Source organism: Molossus molossus, unplaced genomic scaffold, assembly GCF_014108415.1.
Source record: "Molossus molossus isolate mMolMol1 unplaced genomic scaffold, mMolMol1.p scaffold_m16_p_6, whole genome shotgun sequence".
NCBI classification, from domain to species: domain Eukaryota; kingdom Metazoa; phylum Chordata; class Mammalia; order Chiroptera; family Molossidae; genus Molossus; species Molossus molossus.
Genome location: NW_023425399.1, coordinates 219,870 through 235,866, shown reverse-complemented (window position 1 = coordinate 235,866; position 15,997 = coordinate 219,870). Strand labels below are relative to the sequence as shown.

At 65.3% G+C, this 15,997-nt stretch overlaps 2 protein-coding genes and 1 long non-coding RNA gene across 8 annotated transcripts; 1 reads left to right on the top strand and 2 right to left on the bottom strand.

Annotated features, from left to right (window-relative positions):
• Positions 1–991: 991 nt before the first annotated feature.
• On the bottom strand, positions 992–3,876 carry LOC118619137. The gene is made up of 3 exons (XR_004957143.1): positions 3,740–3,876; positions 1,394–1,574; positions 992–1,037 (listed from the first exon to the last, which is right to left on the bottom strand). It is a non-coding gene; the product is annotated as an uncharacterized LOC118619137 (long non-coding RNA).
• A 1,152-nt stretch (positions 3,877–5,028) lies between these two features.
• On the bottom strand, positions 5,029–15,189 carry UCKL1 (uridine-cytidine kinase 1 like 1). 5 transcript variants are annotated; one of them, XM_036244985.1, is made up of 16 exons: positions 12,625–12,675; positions 12,320–12,414; positions 10,078–10,268; positions 9,772–9,878; positions 9,518–9,688; positions 9,370–9,441; positions 8,414–8,603; positions 8,281–8,342; positions 6,990–7,009; positions 6,262–6,360; positions 6,098–6,191; positions 5,925–5,987; positions 5,725–5,847; positions 5,531–5,638; positions 5,305–5,461; positions 5,029–5,225 (listed from the first exon to the last, which is right to left on the bottom strand). In XM_036244985.1, exons 2-16 carry the CDS (start codon positions 12,385–12,387, stop codon positions 5,146–5,148), a joined length of 1,605 nt encoding a protein of 534 aa, XP_036100878.1. In that variant the 5' UTR covers positions 12,388–12,414; positions 12,625–12,675; the 3' UTR covers positions 5,029–5,145. The 5 variants fall into 5 exon arrangements, with proteins under 5 accessions (XP_036100878.1, XP_036100877.1, XP_036100881.1 ...); XM_036244984.1 differs by lacking the exons at positions 6,990–7,009; positions 12,320–12,414; positions 12,625–12,675 and adding exons at positions 7,927–7,943; positions 15,080–15,189; XM_036244988.1 differs by lacking the exons at positions 6,990–7,009; positions 12,625–12,675 and adding an exon at positions 7,927–7,943 and having other exon boundaries at positions 10,078–10,265; positions 12,320–12,517.
• LOC118618623 lies at positions 11,660–13,926 on the top strand. Of its 2 annotated transcripts, XM_036244990.1 has the most exons (4): positions 11,660–12,366; positions 12,725–12,874; positions 13,178–13,464; positions 13,621–13,926. In XM_036244990.1, exons 1-4 carry the CDS (start codon positions 12,359–12,361, stop codon positions 13,806–13,808), a joined length of 633 nt encoding a protein of 210 aa, XP_036100883.1. In that variant the 5' UTR covers positions 11,660–12,358; the 3' UTR covers positions 13,809–13,926. The 2 variants fall into 2 exon arrangements, with proteins under 2 accessions (XP_036100883.1, XP_036100882.1); XM_036244989.1 differs by lacking the exon at positions 11,660–12,366 and having other exon boundaries at positions 12,465–12,874.
• Positions 15,190–15,997: the final 808 nt, after the last annotated feature.

The following is a 15,997-nucleotide window of genomic DNA, read 5'->3' as shown; positions in this document are numbered from 1 at the left end:
CGGCCAGGTAGCTCGGTTGGGTGGAGCGTGGTTCCGACACCCTAGGGTGGTGGGTTCCATCCCCGGTCAGGGCACATACCAATGCATGCATAAGAAAGTGGAACGGCAAATCGATGTTGTCACAAATGGATCCATAAAATTAAAGCAGCTTAAAAGTACTAACTCATGTAACACCTTGGAACAAATCATTCAGACAATACGAAGTCTTTTGGTTTTAGGGTTTTCACTGAAGGAAAAATGACTGAAAACCTCTTTGGTACCTTTCTCTCCTCCCGGGGAAGCCACAGCAGTTCAGTCGTTTCTGTCGTGGTTTTTCACTTTTATTTTATTTACCTATTTATTTATTGTTGTCACCCAAGGAGATTTTTTAAGATAGAGTAGAAGGGAGGGAGGGGGAGAGAGAGAAACATCAATGTGAGAGACAGATCGGTTGCCTCCTGCGCAACTCTGACGGGGCTGGGGATAGAACCTGCAACCCAGGTATGTGCCCTTGACCAGGAATCGAACCCGAGACCCTTGGTTCTTGGGCCGATGCTCTAGCTGCTGAGCCAAACTGGCCAGGGCTATGTGTTTTTGTTTAATGTTTTTCTTGATTTTTTTGAGAGAGAAAACATCTATCCGTTGCCTCTCATAAGAACCCGCAACCAGGGCATGTGCCTTGACCAGGAGTCAAACCGGCTCTGTCCCTGGTTCTGAACCTGCCCACCAGGGCCCGCGCCGGCAGTGACGTGCGCTGCGAGCTGAGCTCCACGCGGTTCTTAATGATCCAAGTGACCACGCGTAGGTCCATTGTGTTCTCGCCGCTGCGCAGCGTCCGCGGCTGGATGGACCGCAGGCGCCCGGTGGTTTCAGCTGCGCAGGGAAGCGGACCGGGCCGGCCCCACGGGGCGCGCGTGCGCGATGCTGCCGCAGGGGGCAGGGCTGGGGCCTCCGCTGCCCAGCAGGGTGCCTTCCCTGCTCCCCGCAGTCCACAGGCCCCTCTCGCCTCCCTGCCAGCCTGTGTCCTCGGACGATTTTCCTTGCTTATTCTTCAGCACCTGAATTAGGTAGAACCACGCTCATTTTCATATTTTCTTTATGGGACTCTTAGGGACAACCATGAAGTAACCCAAGCCTCCGCCCTCCGGGCCCCCGGCCACCGGTGCCCCTGCCCTCGCGCGCCCAGTCCCGAGACCCTGGGCTCCTGGCGGAGGTTGTGATCACCCCTGGGGGCAGGGGTCCTCGCGACCCTTCCCCTCTCGCCAGGTGCACCTGGGAACCAGGTCACCTCGAGCCCTGCCTGCCCACAGGTGTCGGCGGGGGCGTGGTCTGCAGGGGGCGGGGCCTTCTGGAAGTTCCCACCCCCGCTCCGCAGCCCTGGCGGAGGGATCTGTGCGCAGATGGACCCACTCACCGAGTGCGGTGAGCGCCCGGTGGTGTCGCGTGGACACTGCGATGCTGGGACCCCAGGCTGGCTGGACCTGACCCAGAGCTGAGTGGTCCTTGGGGGCACCCTGGGCCGGGACTGGGATGACCCGCCTGATCCCGTGGGCTGTGCCAATCGATGTCCACACTTGAAGTAGTTTATTCAGAAGCTGGAGAGGAGAGTCAGCAATTGTCGATCACACACGTGGGTCCCCGCGGCGGGGACAGGCAGGGGCCTGGGGACCCGGGTTGCCAAGGCCACCCGAGTACTTCCTCTTGCTCAATAACCGCGCCAGGACACGGGAACCGGGGCGACCCGACCCGTGAGGGCGTGCAGGGGAGCATCCACAGGACCCGCGCGGCGCCCCTAGGTCTGGAGGCGGCCCGGGGTCACCTGCCCGCACATGAAGTTCTCCCTGAGCCGTCGCGCCGGGCGGCCCCCAAGCAGTGAGCGCACAGCCCTGGTCAAGGTCAGGACCAGTGCCTGCCAGCACCCGGGAGACCCAGCACCTGCACGTCCTGGTGGTCGTGCTGCCCTCAGCCCGCCGGGCTGCCTCCGCTCTGACTCCACGCCCTGGAGGGGTGGAGGAGTGGAACCCCTGCTTCAGAGGGATAAGCCCTGCTGGGTACCCCAGTTCAGCTGCTGACTCCCCAGAACTTCAGGAATGTTGGAGGCACTGCCCTCAACACCAGGACAAGGGCCCCTCTCTGTCCATATGCACGGTCCCCCAGCCATCTCGGGAGCCACACAAACACGCAGGGGGACTAGGGCACGGAGAACTGGGGAGGGTCTTGACCCCCAGCTGGAAGCCGATTGGTAAGTAGATGCCCAGAGAACTTGGCCTGGAGGAGGCCCCCCTGCACCCCTGCAGTGGCCACGCTGCCTGCCCAGCTCCTCCTCGGCACATCCGGGTCCGTCACAGACCGGGTCCCTGCGAACCCCTGTGGGAACTGCCCCGTTCTTGCCTTTCTGACCCAAGCACAGCAAATCCTCCTGCCCCACAACTCGCAGCTCTGAATCCTGTGCACCTCCCTCTCCTGCTCCCCCCAAACTCAGCTTGACCTCGGAGAGCCTGAACCCCCAGCCTCCAGCCTAATGCCTGACCCAGGGACCAGAGCAGAAGATTCTTTCCCAGGACCCCCCTGATGCCCTCGGGGCTGCCTCAGGCCGGGGCCCAGGGATCCAGGTGTCTTGGGGGATGCTTCCTGGCTCCAGGTGCACCAGCTCAGGCACCACGAGGCCCTACGAGCCGACAACGTGGCCATGTGTGATCTACCCTTCAGCACGACAGCCACGTGTGCCTGATGCTGGCTCAGGGCCCCATCCCCTGGCCCGGAAGGGGGACCCCATGCTTCCGTGCCCTGTGGCAGCCACTGCTGGGGAAGGGGCAGCACCTCACGGGCTGACGAACCTGAGATTGACCCTGGAGACACCATTCTCAGGTTGGACAGTCCTGGAGGCACTGCCCAGGGTCAGCCAGCAGAGCCCTCATCAAGCTTCTTGAGGACCCTCAACCTGGGTGTCCCAGGAGCTTCTGGACAAGCACAGGGAGTAGCTCCAGGTTTGGACATAGCCCAGGCCCTGCAGATATGTCCAGGCGACAGACCCTCCTCAAGCTCCTCTCTCCTCATGTGAAGGAGGTCCAGCTGCCCAGAGCCCCCCGGCTCCCGACCCCCAGTCCGTCCACCAGAGGGTCTCTGGGGGTGGCTCATCCATCCGTGAGGCAGCACGGAGTCTTCCCTCCAACTGGACTTTCCTGTTGTCCAGCAGCTGCACTAAGTGCTGTGCCCAGGACAGTCTTGGACCTTGGCTCCTGGGACTGGAATTGCTCCCCCTCCGCTGGCCCCCAGAGACCCTTCCCCCATGACTGTTTGGAAGGTGACCTCCTTCCACCACCCTGTGGGGCCCTGACAGGAAATGGGCCCAAGAAGTGCCCTAAGCTGTGCTGGCCTCCCGGAGCTGCTTTGATGAAGGCACCCCAGCTGGAGGCTGCCTCCCCCAGGGGCTGGTGGCTGAGTGAGCTGGGCTCCCCTCCTGGCACACGTGTGCATGCATGTCTGTGGACGTGCTCTGCGGCTGCATGAGACATGTTAGCATGCACGTGTGTGTGCTTGTTTTCTGGGAACTGGTCATCCTCTAGCTGGACTCTGGGGGGCCCTCCCAGGGGTGACCTACCCCTGCCTGGCTGCTCTGATGGCCCCGGTCCTCACTGGGAAGACCAGGCTGCACAGAAGGGCATCTTCCCCACCTCATGGCCCTGTCACACCTGAGCCGGGCCAGGCCCCCAGAATGAATGAATGGAGCCTTGGAGTCAAGGGAGGGGGAAGCACTCACCAGGTGGGGAGAAGACTCTCCTGCTGACCTTTGGGCGTCTGTGTCTGTCCTCTGTCCTGGGTGCCTGGCCACCCCTTGGACAAGCCTCCTGCCTTTATCTGCTCACCCTTGGCCTGGCCCCCACCCAGTGACTTCCTGTCTCCACCCCACGACAAGCTTTTCCATTACATGGCCTTTGTGGAGGGCGGGGGGACCAAAGAGACCAAGAGGACAGGAAAGAGGCCAGAACCAGGGCTGGAGGGGGTGGAGGGAGAGACTAGGAGGCTGACTGCCCACCTACAGCAGCCCAGACATCTATGATGCACTCCTGCCCGGCAGGCTTGCTGCAGACCGGCTGGGCTGTCTTCTCCAGCCCTCACCCCGCATCCCAGGGGCAGTGAAGGCAGGCTGGACATAGTGAAGGGCATGGCTGACCGACTGAGGCCCTGGCCACCTCTCCTGCAACTGGGGATCCTGCCAGTGGCCCTGACCAGCTCATCACTCCGTCCTGCAGCTGCCCACGCACCAGTTTCCGCTGGGCCTCCTGACAGTACAACATGTGGTGTTTGTGGGGAGTGGTGGAGAGTGTGTGTGTGTGGGTGCCTGCGGAGGCTGCCTCTGAGACCCAGGACCCTAGGCACAGGCCAGGGGCCCCAGCTCTGCCCTCGCCTAAACCTGGAACTGGGCCTGAGGGCCAGGAAAGCCTGTCACGGGGAGAGGGCAGGGCCCTAAGGATGCAGCAGAGGCTAGGTCGCAGGCTCCGTCTCCATGGCGGCCCTGGGGGCCACGCGCCCAGCCCGGGGCCAGGCAGAACAGCACTCCCAAACCCCTAGCTTATCAGTCAGAACTTCATTTTTACTAAAACTTTATTATTTTTTAAATCCTCACCCGAGGACATTTCTCCATTGCTTTATTTGAAAAAAAAAATTTTTTTTTAAAATTTATTTTTAGAGAGAGGGAAGAGAGAACTAGAAACATCGATGAGAACATCAATTGGCCGCCTCCTGCATGAGCCCCTGGGGGTTTGGCCCACAACCTGGGCATGTGCCCTGACCAGGAACTGAACTGGTGACCTCTTGGTGCAGGGGTTCACGCTCAACCAGTGAGCCACACCAGCTGGGATCCATTGCTTTTCGATGAGTGTCAGGGAGGGAAGGAGAGAGAGAAACATCAATGTGAGAGAGACACATCGATTGGTTGCCTCCTGAATGACCATCACTGGGACCAGGGATCAAACCTGCAACCCTGTACTTTGACCGGCAATCAAACCCATGACCCTTTTGTCTGCAGACCGATGCTCTACCTGCTGAGCAAAACCGGCCAGGAATAAAACTTTTATTTTATAACATGTATCGAAGAAGTTACTGTCTGTATTCTGTCAGCAGGGGCCAGGAGGCAGGAGGCTGGTGGGGTGGCAGGGGCGGCTCCTAACTCATGGAGGCCGCTTCCTCCTCGTCGCTGCCGTCCGGGGCAGCGTCGGTCCCGAAGTAGCGGTCACCGAAGTTCCCTACAGAAGAAGCAGACCGTTGTGGTGGGGTCAGGCCCATCCGGCCCCCACGCCCTCTGACCGGCCTGGGCAGCCTCACCGATGCCCGGGATGATGCGGAACAGGTCGTTGACACGCTTGTCCACTGCCGTGGTGATGATTCTCACGCGTGGGAATGCGTAGGCCACCGAGTGAACACCCATTTCCGCCATGAGCAGCGACAGCAGGAAGATCTTGTCCTCGGGCACGTCGTGGTCCTGCGCCAGAAGGAACGGGATGGGGCTCCCAGCGCGGCCCCGGCGCGCACAGGGGCAGAGGCCACTCACCAGGAGCACGCGCACCGCCATCATGGCCGCGGCGCCCGTGGACACGGTGCAGTCCATGAGGATCACGTGGTCGTCGCTGATGTCCTTGGGCAGCCGCAGGTAGTGAAGCTGGGGGCAGCCGGACAGTCAGGGCCCACCCCCATCTGGGCCCTACCGCAAGCTCCTGCCCGCGCCCCCAGGTCCCGCGCTCGCACCTCGGGCTCCCCGGTGAGCTGGTTGGTCTGGATGAGGATGGTGCCGATGCGCACGTCCTTGCACACGGCCCGCAGCGCCGGCTCCATGGTCTCCCCCGCACGCAGGATGGACACGCCCGTGATCTGAGGCGGGGGCGGCTGAGCGGGACCTCGCCTCCCCGGCCACCCCAGTCCCGCCCCGGCCGCACCCCTGCGGGTACCTGCTTCCCCGCGTAGCATTTGCCCGCGTAGTCCTGCCCCTGCGGGGTCTGTACGACGCAGTCCTGCAGCCGAGCGGTGGGGGGCGCTGGTGAGCACGCAGGGCCGCCCCCTGTGCGTCCGCCCGAGCCCACCGCGCCCCTGCCCCGCCCCCTGCCCCCCTGCGCGCCCGCACCTGGAAGGGCAGGAAGGACAGCGCGTGCTCAATGAGCAGCCGCATCAGCCTCTTGGAGTAGAAGATGAACTCGTCCCGGCTGGTCTCCTTGTCCCTGCGGGCGGGCGGGGTTCAGCGGAGGGTCCCCCCCCCCCGCCCCGCCCCGCCGCGCCGCGGGCCCTCACCTGATGATGGTGTGCATGCCCCGCACCTGCGGCGTGCTCTTGAGGACGCTCAGAGTCCGCGGCAGGGGGTGGCACTGGTGCGCCGAGGCCAGCGCGGCCCTGGGGACACACTCTGATTGGGGCTCGAGAAGGGTCTTCTCCACAGCCCCATCCTCCCACTCGGGACCCTGGGTGAGGGTGAGGCTGATGCGGTGGGGGCGGCAGGATGTACTGGGTGGGAGCCGCCGCCTCCCTGTGGCTCGTCCGGAGGGAGGGCCCTTGCCCGCGATGACCCCGCCCCTCAAGGACGAGGCAGAGGTTAAAGGACGCGGTGGAAGGCAGAGCAGCTGACCGTTAGGTAGGAAGCAGGCTGCGGTGAGCCGCCCTCACAGGAAGCAGGGGACGGGGTGCAGGCGGGGCCTCAGGCCTGCAAATGAGTCCCCCCCACCCCACCCCTCTCCCTAGGGAACAGCTGAGCTTTGGGGCAAGTCCTGATCCTTCCCCAGAGATGCAGCCCCTCAGGAGAGGGGGACAAAGCTGGCTGGGGCGCCCTGCTGCCCTGTGCCTGGAGGGGGCGGGAGGAGGAGCTGGGCGGGGCAGGTGGGCGGGGAGCGGGGAGGGAGGGGAGGGGAGGGCGGCGGGCAGAGCGTGGGGGCAGCGCTTGCGCAGGCGGCGGCAGGGGCAGGTGCAGCCGCAGCCCAGCGCAGCCCAGCCCACCGGGCACCACAACCAGCACACTCGGTCCTCACATATCCCAGCGCAGCTTCCTCTGCTCGCCAGGTGAAGAGGTGAAGAGTATGTCGGGGAGGGAACAGGGCAGGTAACCCCAGGGTTTACAGAGAGAAGGAAAAGAACACAGAAAAGACCACTCAGCAGGGAAGCAGGGTCCTCAGCCGGGCAGGAAGGAGCAGAGGCAGGGGAGAGGGGCAGGCGGCAGGAAGACCCCGAGGAGGGGAGGAGGGTGTGAGCACCAGGATGTCACCCTGCCCAGCCACAGGCAACACTTCCTGGGGCCGCGGAGGTGGGTGCCAGCTGCGGCCACCACCTGGCTGACCATAAAAGGGAAGACGCAGCTGTTTGTGAGACCCTGGGGCCTTTCTCAGAGCGAGACCTGGAGCCCAGGGCCCCACGTGGTGGTGGGAGCTGGGGGCTCCAGCACAGCAGGGGCTTAGGGACCCTGAGCCTGGAGGGGGCCTGTCTCGGCCCAGCAGGTGTGACTCCACAGACAGTCCAGGCTGCCCGTCCAGAGGTCCTCCTGGCTCTGTCTCCACTGACCAGAGGGTGGGCAGGGCACCAGAGGGCTGGGGCGTCACCACTACCTGGGCAGTGCAGACTGGCCCCTCTGGTCAGGCAGAGGTGGCTGCTGAGGGATGTGCCTGTGGCCACGCCCTGGAGCCACAGTGCAGAGCCTCTGGGGTGGGGGAGGAGCCTGCAGAGAGGTCTGGCCAGCCTGCGGTCAGGGCTCAGCGTGACATTAGGCAAGTCCCTTGACCTCTGTGTGCCTCAGTTTCCTCAACTGCCCAAAAGGGGAGGCAGAAGCAGTGCGGGGGCCACCGCACCCCCTTCTGTGCCTGGAGCAGGGCTGCCACCGGGGGGGGGGGGCAGAGTGGCCAGGACATCCCAGCTCCTAGCTCCGTGGATGCGGGAAAAGCTCCACCTGTGCAGACAGGTGTGGGGGGGTCTTACCTGACACTGAGCTCTCGCTGCGGCAGCCACAGGAGACAAGGGAACAGGGCGGCGCGTCAATGACGCCAGCGCTGCCGCCGTGTGCCCGGCCACCCACCCAGGGACGGGCGTGCCCCAGCCCCACGACTGGGTAGTCGACTGCCAGTCAAAAGACTGGGCCAGCTCCCTAAGCCTCTGACCTCGGCAGGCAGAGTCTCAGGCCTCCAGCCCAGAATGTGTGACCTCTGCTTGGGTGCTCAGGATGTGGGGCTTTCGCCAAAACCCAGTCCCCCCAGAGGGCGGGAGGGGCAGGAGCACGGGGGCACCTGAGCAGGGGCTACGGTGGGGGAGGCGGGGCTGGCACAGCTCGCTCACCTCCTCCAGCTGGCTGTGCACATGCTGGACGATCAGGTCGATGGCCACGGCATTCCCGCTCCCTGGGGTGGGCAACGGCAGGATGGCACCGGCAGGAGGGCGAGGAGCAGTGTGCCCCCGCCCCCGCGCTCACCTCGGGGCACCACGATGTCCGCCAAGCGCATGGTGGGCTGGATGTACTGGTCGAAGGCCGGCTTGACGAACTTGTTGTACTGCTTGATGACACCGGCGATGTCGCGGCCCCGCTCGCTGATGTCCCGGCGCAGCCGCCGCACGAGGCGGATGTCGGAGTCGGTGTCCACAAAGACCTTCATGTCTAGGAGCTGCAGGGGGCCAGCCACCGCTGGGCGAGGCCAGCACGCGGAGGCCCCGAGGCCCTGCCACGAGGACCCAGCCCTGCACAGGCCTCCAGCAAGCCGGCCCATGCAGCACATTGGGGGCCTGGGGGGCAGAGGTGCAGGCTGCGTGTTCCTCTGGGCAGCTTCCCCCGCAACGCTCTCACACCAGGGACTGGGGCTTGGTGTCTGCGGCCACCCCGCACTCAGCAACGGCAGGCAACCCCTGGAGGAGCCGTGGCGGGTGCTGGGCTCCGGGGCCTGAGCTCAGAACTGCCGCAGGGACGGGAAGCGCAGGGCGGTGTGAACACAGGCCTGGGGCACGGGCCTCAGTGGGGGCAGGGCGGGGAGCGCCGTGGGTGGCCTGTGCCAAGCCGCCCAGGAATCGGGGATGCGGGGGTGCCCGGTGCAGACACACAGCCACGGGCACCTCCCTCCCAGGCACCTGCACGCACGTGTCACCCCCACCACCACAGGGACCTCAGCAACTGTGTGGACCCCAGAGGACGGCAGGAGGACACCCAGCAACGGGATGCGTGCAGATGGGGACAGAGTCCGGGAAGTGTAGCCCGCGGGCTGCCACCAAGGGTGTCCCCATCTTCAGTGGGCGGCAGGCTGTCTGGTCTGCTCAACCCCATGTCCTTGACCCCTCCTGGGGACGGGGGAGTGACAGGACCTGCCTGGAGCGGGCAGGTTTAGGGGAGCCTGTGAGAGGAGGGTGTCCCGGGGTGGGGTGGCCTGGAACTGCCCTCACCTCCAATAGCGCCTTGTCCGCAAAGGCCATGATCCCCTCGAAGATGATGACGTTGGCGCCGTACAGCGTCTTCTGCAAAGGAAGGTGCCTGTGCTGGGCCCGTGCCCGCCGGTGCCCAGTGCCCCACAGCCCAGCCTGCGGGGCCTACCCAGTCTTTCTTGCGGCTGTGGGTGGTGAAGTCGTACACGGGCACCTTCACGCTCTTGCCCTGCTTCAGCTTCTGGAGCGTGGACACGATGAGGTCGAAGTCGAAGGCGTCCGGGTGGTCGAAGTTGTAGTTGTTGAGGGCGGCCTGCTCCTGCTGCTGCCGGGTGAGCACCTGTGGGGAGTGGCAGGTTGCGGCCACCCGGGCGGGCAGGGGCAGCCGGCCCTCGGGACAGCGGCCACACAGGGCGCCCTCACCTTGTAGAAGGAGTCCATGGAGAGCAGGACCACCCAGGGCACATCCAGCGCCTCGATGATCATCCTGGCCACGGTGGTCTTCCCCGAGGCACTGCCGCCACCCAGGCCTGCGGGCCGAGCGGGTGGGCTTCACACCGGGTCCGGGAGGCAGGGCCGGGACCGCCCTTTCCAACCAAGTCACCCCTGCTGGACGCCACTGTCCAGGCCTGGCCTCCGACTGGGGCTCGAGGGGCAGGTCAGAAGCGACGCAGCCCTAGCCCCCAGCCCACCCACCAGGGGTGACGGGGCGGGTGGCCACCTGCTCACCGATGGCGAAGGCCTCCTTGGACTGCGTGCCGTGCTCATTGTACCAGGGCGGCCGCCCCGCAGTGTAGATGGTGCGTTTGCTGGTGCGCAGCAGGGGCGGCTCAGACTTGCACTGGCTGGTGGTGCGCTTTCGCGGTGAGCGCCCGGTGCCCACGGGCGGGAGGAGCCGGTCCAGGGCATCAGCATTGCTGCTGCAGGGGAGAAGGGCATGCTCGCCCAGCCCAGTGGCCACGCCTAAGACGCATCCCCGTGCAGCACACGGGCTGAGATGGCGCATGAACCCCACCTGCCGGCCATCCACAGGACCTGTGGCCTTGGTCACTGTTCACACCAGTTAGAGGGACAGGAGACCACAGCGCAAATACAGGGGCAATGCTGCCCACGCCAAGGACAGTGACGTGGTCAGACCCTGACGGGGGACCCTGGGCTGGGACACTCCTGGGGAGGTCACTGTTTCTCACTTCCCAGCATCCTGCAAAGTGCAGGAAGGAGGGCAGAGGCCCCCACAGCCTGCAAGGTGCAAACCCAGTCTGGGACAGGCAGACGGCACCGTGCCTGGCCATCACCGCGCTGCATCGCTCGTGGGAGCGGGCACGCTGACCTGTCAGTCATGCACCGAAGGGGCTCCAGTGTGGTCACTGGCCTGAGGCCCAAAACCCAACAGGGACGGCTTCTGGGGAGGCCCGTGTGGCTAAGCAGCCTGGCTGACACCTGCCCAGGAAAGGCTGAGATGGTGGGGTCACGGGGTGGGGTCCCGGAAGGTGTCCTGGATGTGGGTTGGATGAGAAAGCAAACTAAGACGTTGACGTGGAAACCAGCAGCAGACGCCGCCGACCTGCGTGCCCTTCGGGTCACGAGCGGAACGTACACCGAGTCCGCGGGGGGCAGATGTGCCAGGACTGCCCTGGACACTAAGGTCTGGGGCAGGGACCCCTGCCAGGTCCGAGGGCCTTACAAGTCGTGCCCCTTGGTTATGAAAACCAGACCAGGCCACCGTCTGCCGCTGAAGCTCAGTCCCGCTGTCGCTGCACCTCGGTGCCTGGGTGGTGCCTGTGCCCGTGTGGGAGGCGGCAGGAGTCAGCGCAGGGCTTGCACGTGACAAGTCACACTGGCAGCTCCCGAGGGCACTGAGAACATCCACACAGGTGGAAGCCTGAAAGTGGCAAGAAAGCCAGCCGTGGTGCTTGACAGGAGACCACAGCACCCCGGGGGCCAAGGGGGCGAGCACGGCCGGGACTGGCCATCTGCGCTGCGTGCTCTCCGGCGACAGCAGCCACCAGGGGGTTCCGCTCAGAACCTGGCGCGCGGGTCACCACGGCCAGTGCACACACAGTGGGCACCAGACGACCAGGGGGTAAGGCCTGGGGACGGCCCCGGTATGCCACCCACCGTGACGGTGTGGGGGTTCAGAAGGGCACGGGGTGCTGCCCGGGTTCCCACTCAGGCGCCGGTCGGAAGGCAGTGCTGGCTGCTCACCCAGATGCCCTCCTCCCAGGCACCCGCACACCCTGGAAAGGGCAGGGGAGCCCTCCCCGCGCCAAGGAGGCCCCTCCCCTCTGCCTTCTACTGAGGGAGGCCTTGCAGAACGGACCCCACGGCGGAGGCCTGGGCTGGCACTGTCCTGTCCCCCTGCTCCCCACCCCAGCTGGCGGCCTCTCCAGCAGGAGCCTCCGGGTCCCTACTGTGACGTCCTCATCCTGCTGGGATGACACCACCAGCAAGGACAACTCCTGGGGCCCCTGCTGCTGACAGCCTGGGACGGACACCTTTCCCGGGAAGACGAAAGAACCAGGGACGACCCTCCCAGAAACCCACCCACCTCGGCTTGCAAGGGGCCTGAGTGGCCTCAGGCCGGGTCTGCAGCCAAGCCCAGCCCCACAGCGTGCTCGGAAGCCCGGCTGTCCGGAAGCCAGGGACGAGGCCTCACTGCACCCTCAGCGAGCCACAGTTTTCACAGTGGGACCCACTCCAAGGTGGGGAATCCAACAGAAGACCTCATTTCCCTGTTCACAGGTGGACACGGTGCTCTGGCCACCGTGACAGGGCATTTCAGCCACGGGACTGGGAGACACAGACCCTCCTGCAATGAACAGCCCCCAGCAAAACCAGTGCCTGGGGGTGGCGGGCCCTGCCCACCCCCAGGCACCTGCCTGGCTCGCTCATTTCCTGATGTTCATCACACGGCGGGAATCCACCTAGACCAGTCTCTTCACAGCTGTGGTAAGACAGGCCTGCCACTCACCTGCCTTCCGCTCCAAGGGCCCAGCACCCCGAGATCCTGATGCCAGGGTAAGCTGGGGGGCTGCTCATGGCTGGACACAGGGTGCTCCAAGGTGTCTGCAGGGGCACCACCGTACAGCCTTAGACCCAGCAGCCCTGCAGGACAACTCAGGAGCCTCCTGAATTGCCCCTCCATGGGTGGGTGGCACAGAGGTGGGCAGCTAGGATGGGGCCAGACCCCTGGCTGGCAGAGGCTGCCCACTGGGGGGCAGGGAACCAGCAGCTGGGAGGCCCCTCAAGCCCTGGTGCCAAAGGAACAGCACTTACCACCGGCCCCAGAGTCCGAGGTCACAGGCATAAGAGGATCACCCGGCTGGGGGCTGTGTGCTCGCCTGATATTAATAGCACTGACCCTGCTGGAGAACAGGCTGGCCTCGGGGATGAACTGCCCCTCTGGGGCACAGACTGGCACACTGCCGGCCCAGGGCTTGACGGGGACCACCGTGCACCCCCAGAACACCCTGGACTGCCTGGAGTTGCAGAGCCAACCGCCCCCGGCGGAACAGGGAAGTCTGAGGTATCTCTTGGCCAAGCTAAGCTGAATGTCAGTGCTGAGCTGGGCGTACCCCCCTGTCCCCAAGGCGCCTCTTAGAGGCATAAACAAATCTGAAACTCTACCCTCCTGAGCATCTGAGAATAACTGCCCGCCCCACCCCCTCCACCGCTGGGCTCCAGCATGTCCCCCAAGGCCACCCAGTGCTCAGCGCTGGGGGAGGAATGAGAGTCCCTCCCCAGCCTGGCGGCAGGGAGGGCAGTTTCAGAAAGGGCGGGTCAGCTCAAGCATCTGTCCTCAAGTCTGTACAGGGATTTGTGTCCACAGGTCCCAGCCTCCACCCTCCGATCAATCCATCGAATGTCAGCTTTCACCTGACTCAGCTTCCAGCAACAGTGCTGCGGCTGGGAGAACCTCTGCTGGAGGCAGGCTGGCCTCTCTGCCTGCCCACGGAGGCTTCCCTCCTGACCCCAGCCTGGGCAGATGGGCAGGGGCTGGCCCACACTCAGGGAGGCTGGACCTGTCCTGGATGGGGCTGCAGAGTTGGGGCGAGCACCCAGGGCCTCCACTCCTACTTGACATCTTGTCTGGGCTTAAGGAAGTTGGCCTTTTGGGTGAGTAAAATGGGGTTGGGGTGGGGGCAGCTGGTGCACTAGGGCCGGGCCCCAAGGGTCCCAGATGGGCTCAGGGTGGCTTTCTCAGGGCAGGTATAGGAATGGGGATCTGTGAGGTTGCAGCCCCACCCCACCAACCTGGAACCCCCCTGGCAGGACCCCTTCTTCCTGCTGCTCTGGGCCCGCCTCCCTGCACCCCACAGCTGAAGCCTCAACTCCACCGGGACCAGCCCAGCATGAGGAGCGCAGGCACCGCCACAGGCGCCCATTCGTCCACTCGTCCACCAGCACGTCCAGTGCTAAGCGAGTCTGAGGTCCCTGTCCTCATGGAGCTGACCCTCTAGGGGCATGAGAAACAAGGGCAAGGTGGACAGACCACAGGGATGTGGCTGCAGCAGGGAAGGAGAAGCTGGAGTGGAGGGCAGGGAGGGGCTCAGGGACACCTGGACTCCACCAGAGCCGGCCCTGGGGCCCTGGGCTGTGCAGGGATGATGGCACAGGACCTGTGGGACTGAGGCCCGGCGTCAGGGAAGAGTGGACAGATGCAGCTGCAGGGCAGACCCCGTGGCCTCCGGAGAAGAGCCCTGCCCTCCACCCACTGCCCTCAAGGCCTGGCGCCCCTCGGTGCCCAGGGCAGGATCCGGAAGGTAGCTGCCGCCACCCTGTCTTCAAGGAGAGCTTTTCTCAAGAACTCATCTGGCCTGGCCCTCTCTGATCTTGAGCTAAACCAGACCCTTTGGAACCAGCATGTGTCGCCGACTCAGGTCCTCTTAGACCCTGTCGCCCTGTGCCCGGCTCAGGCAATGCTCACTGGGAGGGTGAGAGCCCAGAAGGACACAGGACCTCCAGGCCAAGGCGGGGCGGTCACTGCGGGGCAGGCTCGCCTAATCCCTCGCCCCGCAGCACCCAGGCGGGCCTGCAGGACTCCAGGTGCCGGACCCATCGGAGGCCAGCAGCCCGGCTGGGACCAGGGTGTCCTGTGGCGCCCCAGGCGGGCCGTCCCTCAGCCCCTTCCCCAGGGCACGGTCCAGACCCAGAAGTGGGGGGCCCGCCGGCAGGTGCAGGGGGCGGGCCCTGAGCGGCTCTGCCACACCCCCTGGTGGTCGGCCTCAGGGGCACCGCGCAGGGGCTGGTTTCCGCCTCTTCCGTCTCCCCAGCCCCGGTGGCGAAACGGCTCCTCCCCCACCGCGCCCCTACAACGTCCCCTCTTGCAAAGACCCTACAGAAGCCTCGAGGGCACCCCAACCAGGCGGGGCAGTCAGAAGGTACCATGCACCGCCCGACCCCCAGAGTCACGACCGCTGGCCTCTCGGCGGGGCCGGAACACACGGACGCCCTGGGGGCGTCGGGCAGGCACCCGCTGCAGCCCGGTGCCCGCGGGCCCTGTCCACCGAGGGAACCCCGTCAGCCTGGGGTGCAGACCGCGCTCCCCCCCCCCCCGCCCCGGGCGCCCACGCCGGGCACCTGCGCGCTGCGGGACTGGCGGGCCGCCTCGCCCCAGCCCGCGGGCAGCGCCCCAGGACCGGCGGGGCGGGGGCGGGGCTCACGTGGGCCGCTCCTCCCACGGCGGATGGAGCGAGGGGCGTGCGGGACCCCGCCGCCCCCCGCCGCCTACCGCTCCTCGCCGGCGGCCTCGCTCTTCGCCGGCGGTCGGTCCGCGCCGTCTCCGGCCGCGGGGGGCGGCGGGGGCGCGCGGGGGGCGGCGGAGGCCGGGGGCGCCGCCATGGAGCTCGCGGCCTGGGGCGGGCGCACGGCCGCCGGGAGCTGTAGTTCGCGGCCCTCCCGCCCGCGCGCGGACTCCAAGTCCCACCAGGGCTTGCGGCGGGGCGGCGGCCACGGGCGGCCTCGTTCCCGCGGGGCCCCACCCGCGCGCGACCACAAACTCAGCCGCACACAAGCCCTGGAAAAAAATCAATAAACATTTATTTGATACAGTTTTTAATACATACAGTTGATGGCCCGCCCTCGCGCCTCTCGGCCTGGGGGCGGGGACGAGGACCGGGGACAGATGGTCACAAAGCGGGCAGGGCCCGAGCTCACCGTCAAAACATCTTGCAAATAAACACTTTGTAGATAGAATATATATGTATATATATGGTTACAAGTGATAGCTGGAACCTCTCTTTCAAAATGCACTTATGTACGGAGAACTGGCATTAAAAAAACCTAACCAGAAACCCAGGGTACAGGGCGAGCGGCTGCCAGGCCGGGGGTGCTGGGCGGCCTCCCGAGGCCGGCAGAAGAGGACACACGGGGACAGCCTGCCCCCCGCAGGTCAGGGCGCACTTGGCTCCCTTCTGGACCAGAGGGAAGGGTGGGGCTGGAGCCGGAGGGCCACGGTCACGCCGGGAGACCTCATCTGCCTTGGCACAGCAGATAAAGTGCATCCCCTCCGTCGGCCCTTCCTGCTCTCAGGGCGAGGGGTGGGCTGGGCCAGAGGTAGATCTTCAGAAAGGGACCCAGGTCGCACGCGCTTGGGTCCCAGGCAGAGGCCACCCCCACCACACCCCAGAGCCTGCCACTCTGGCCCCTC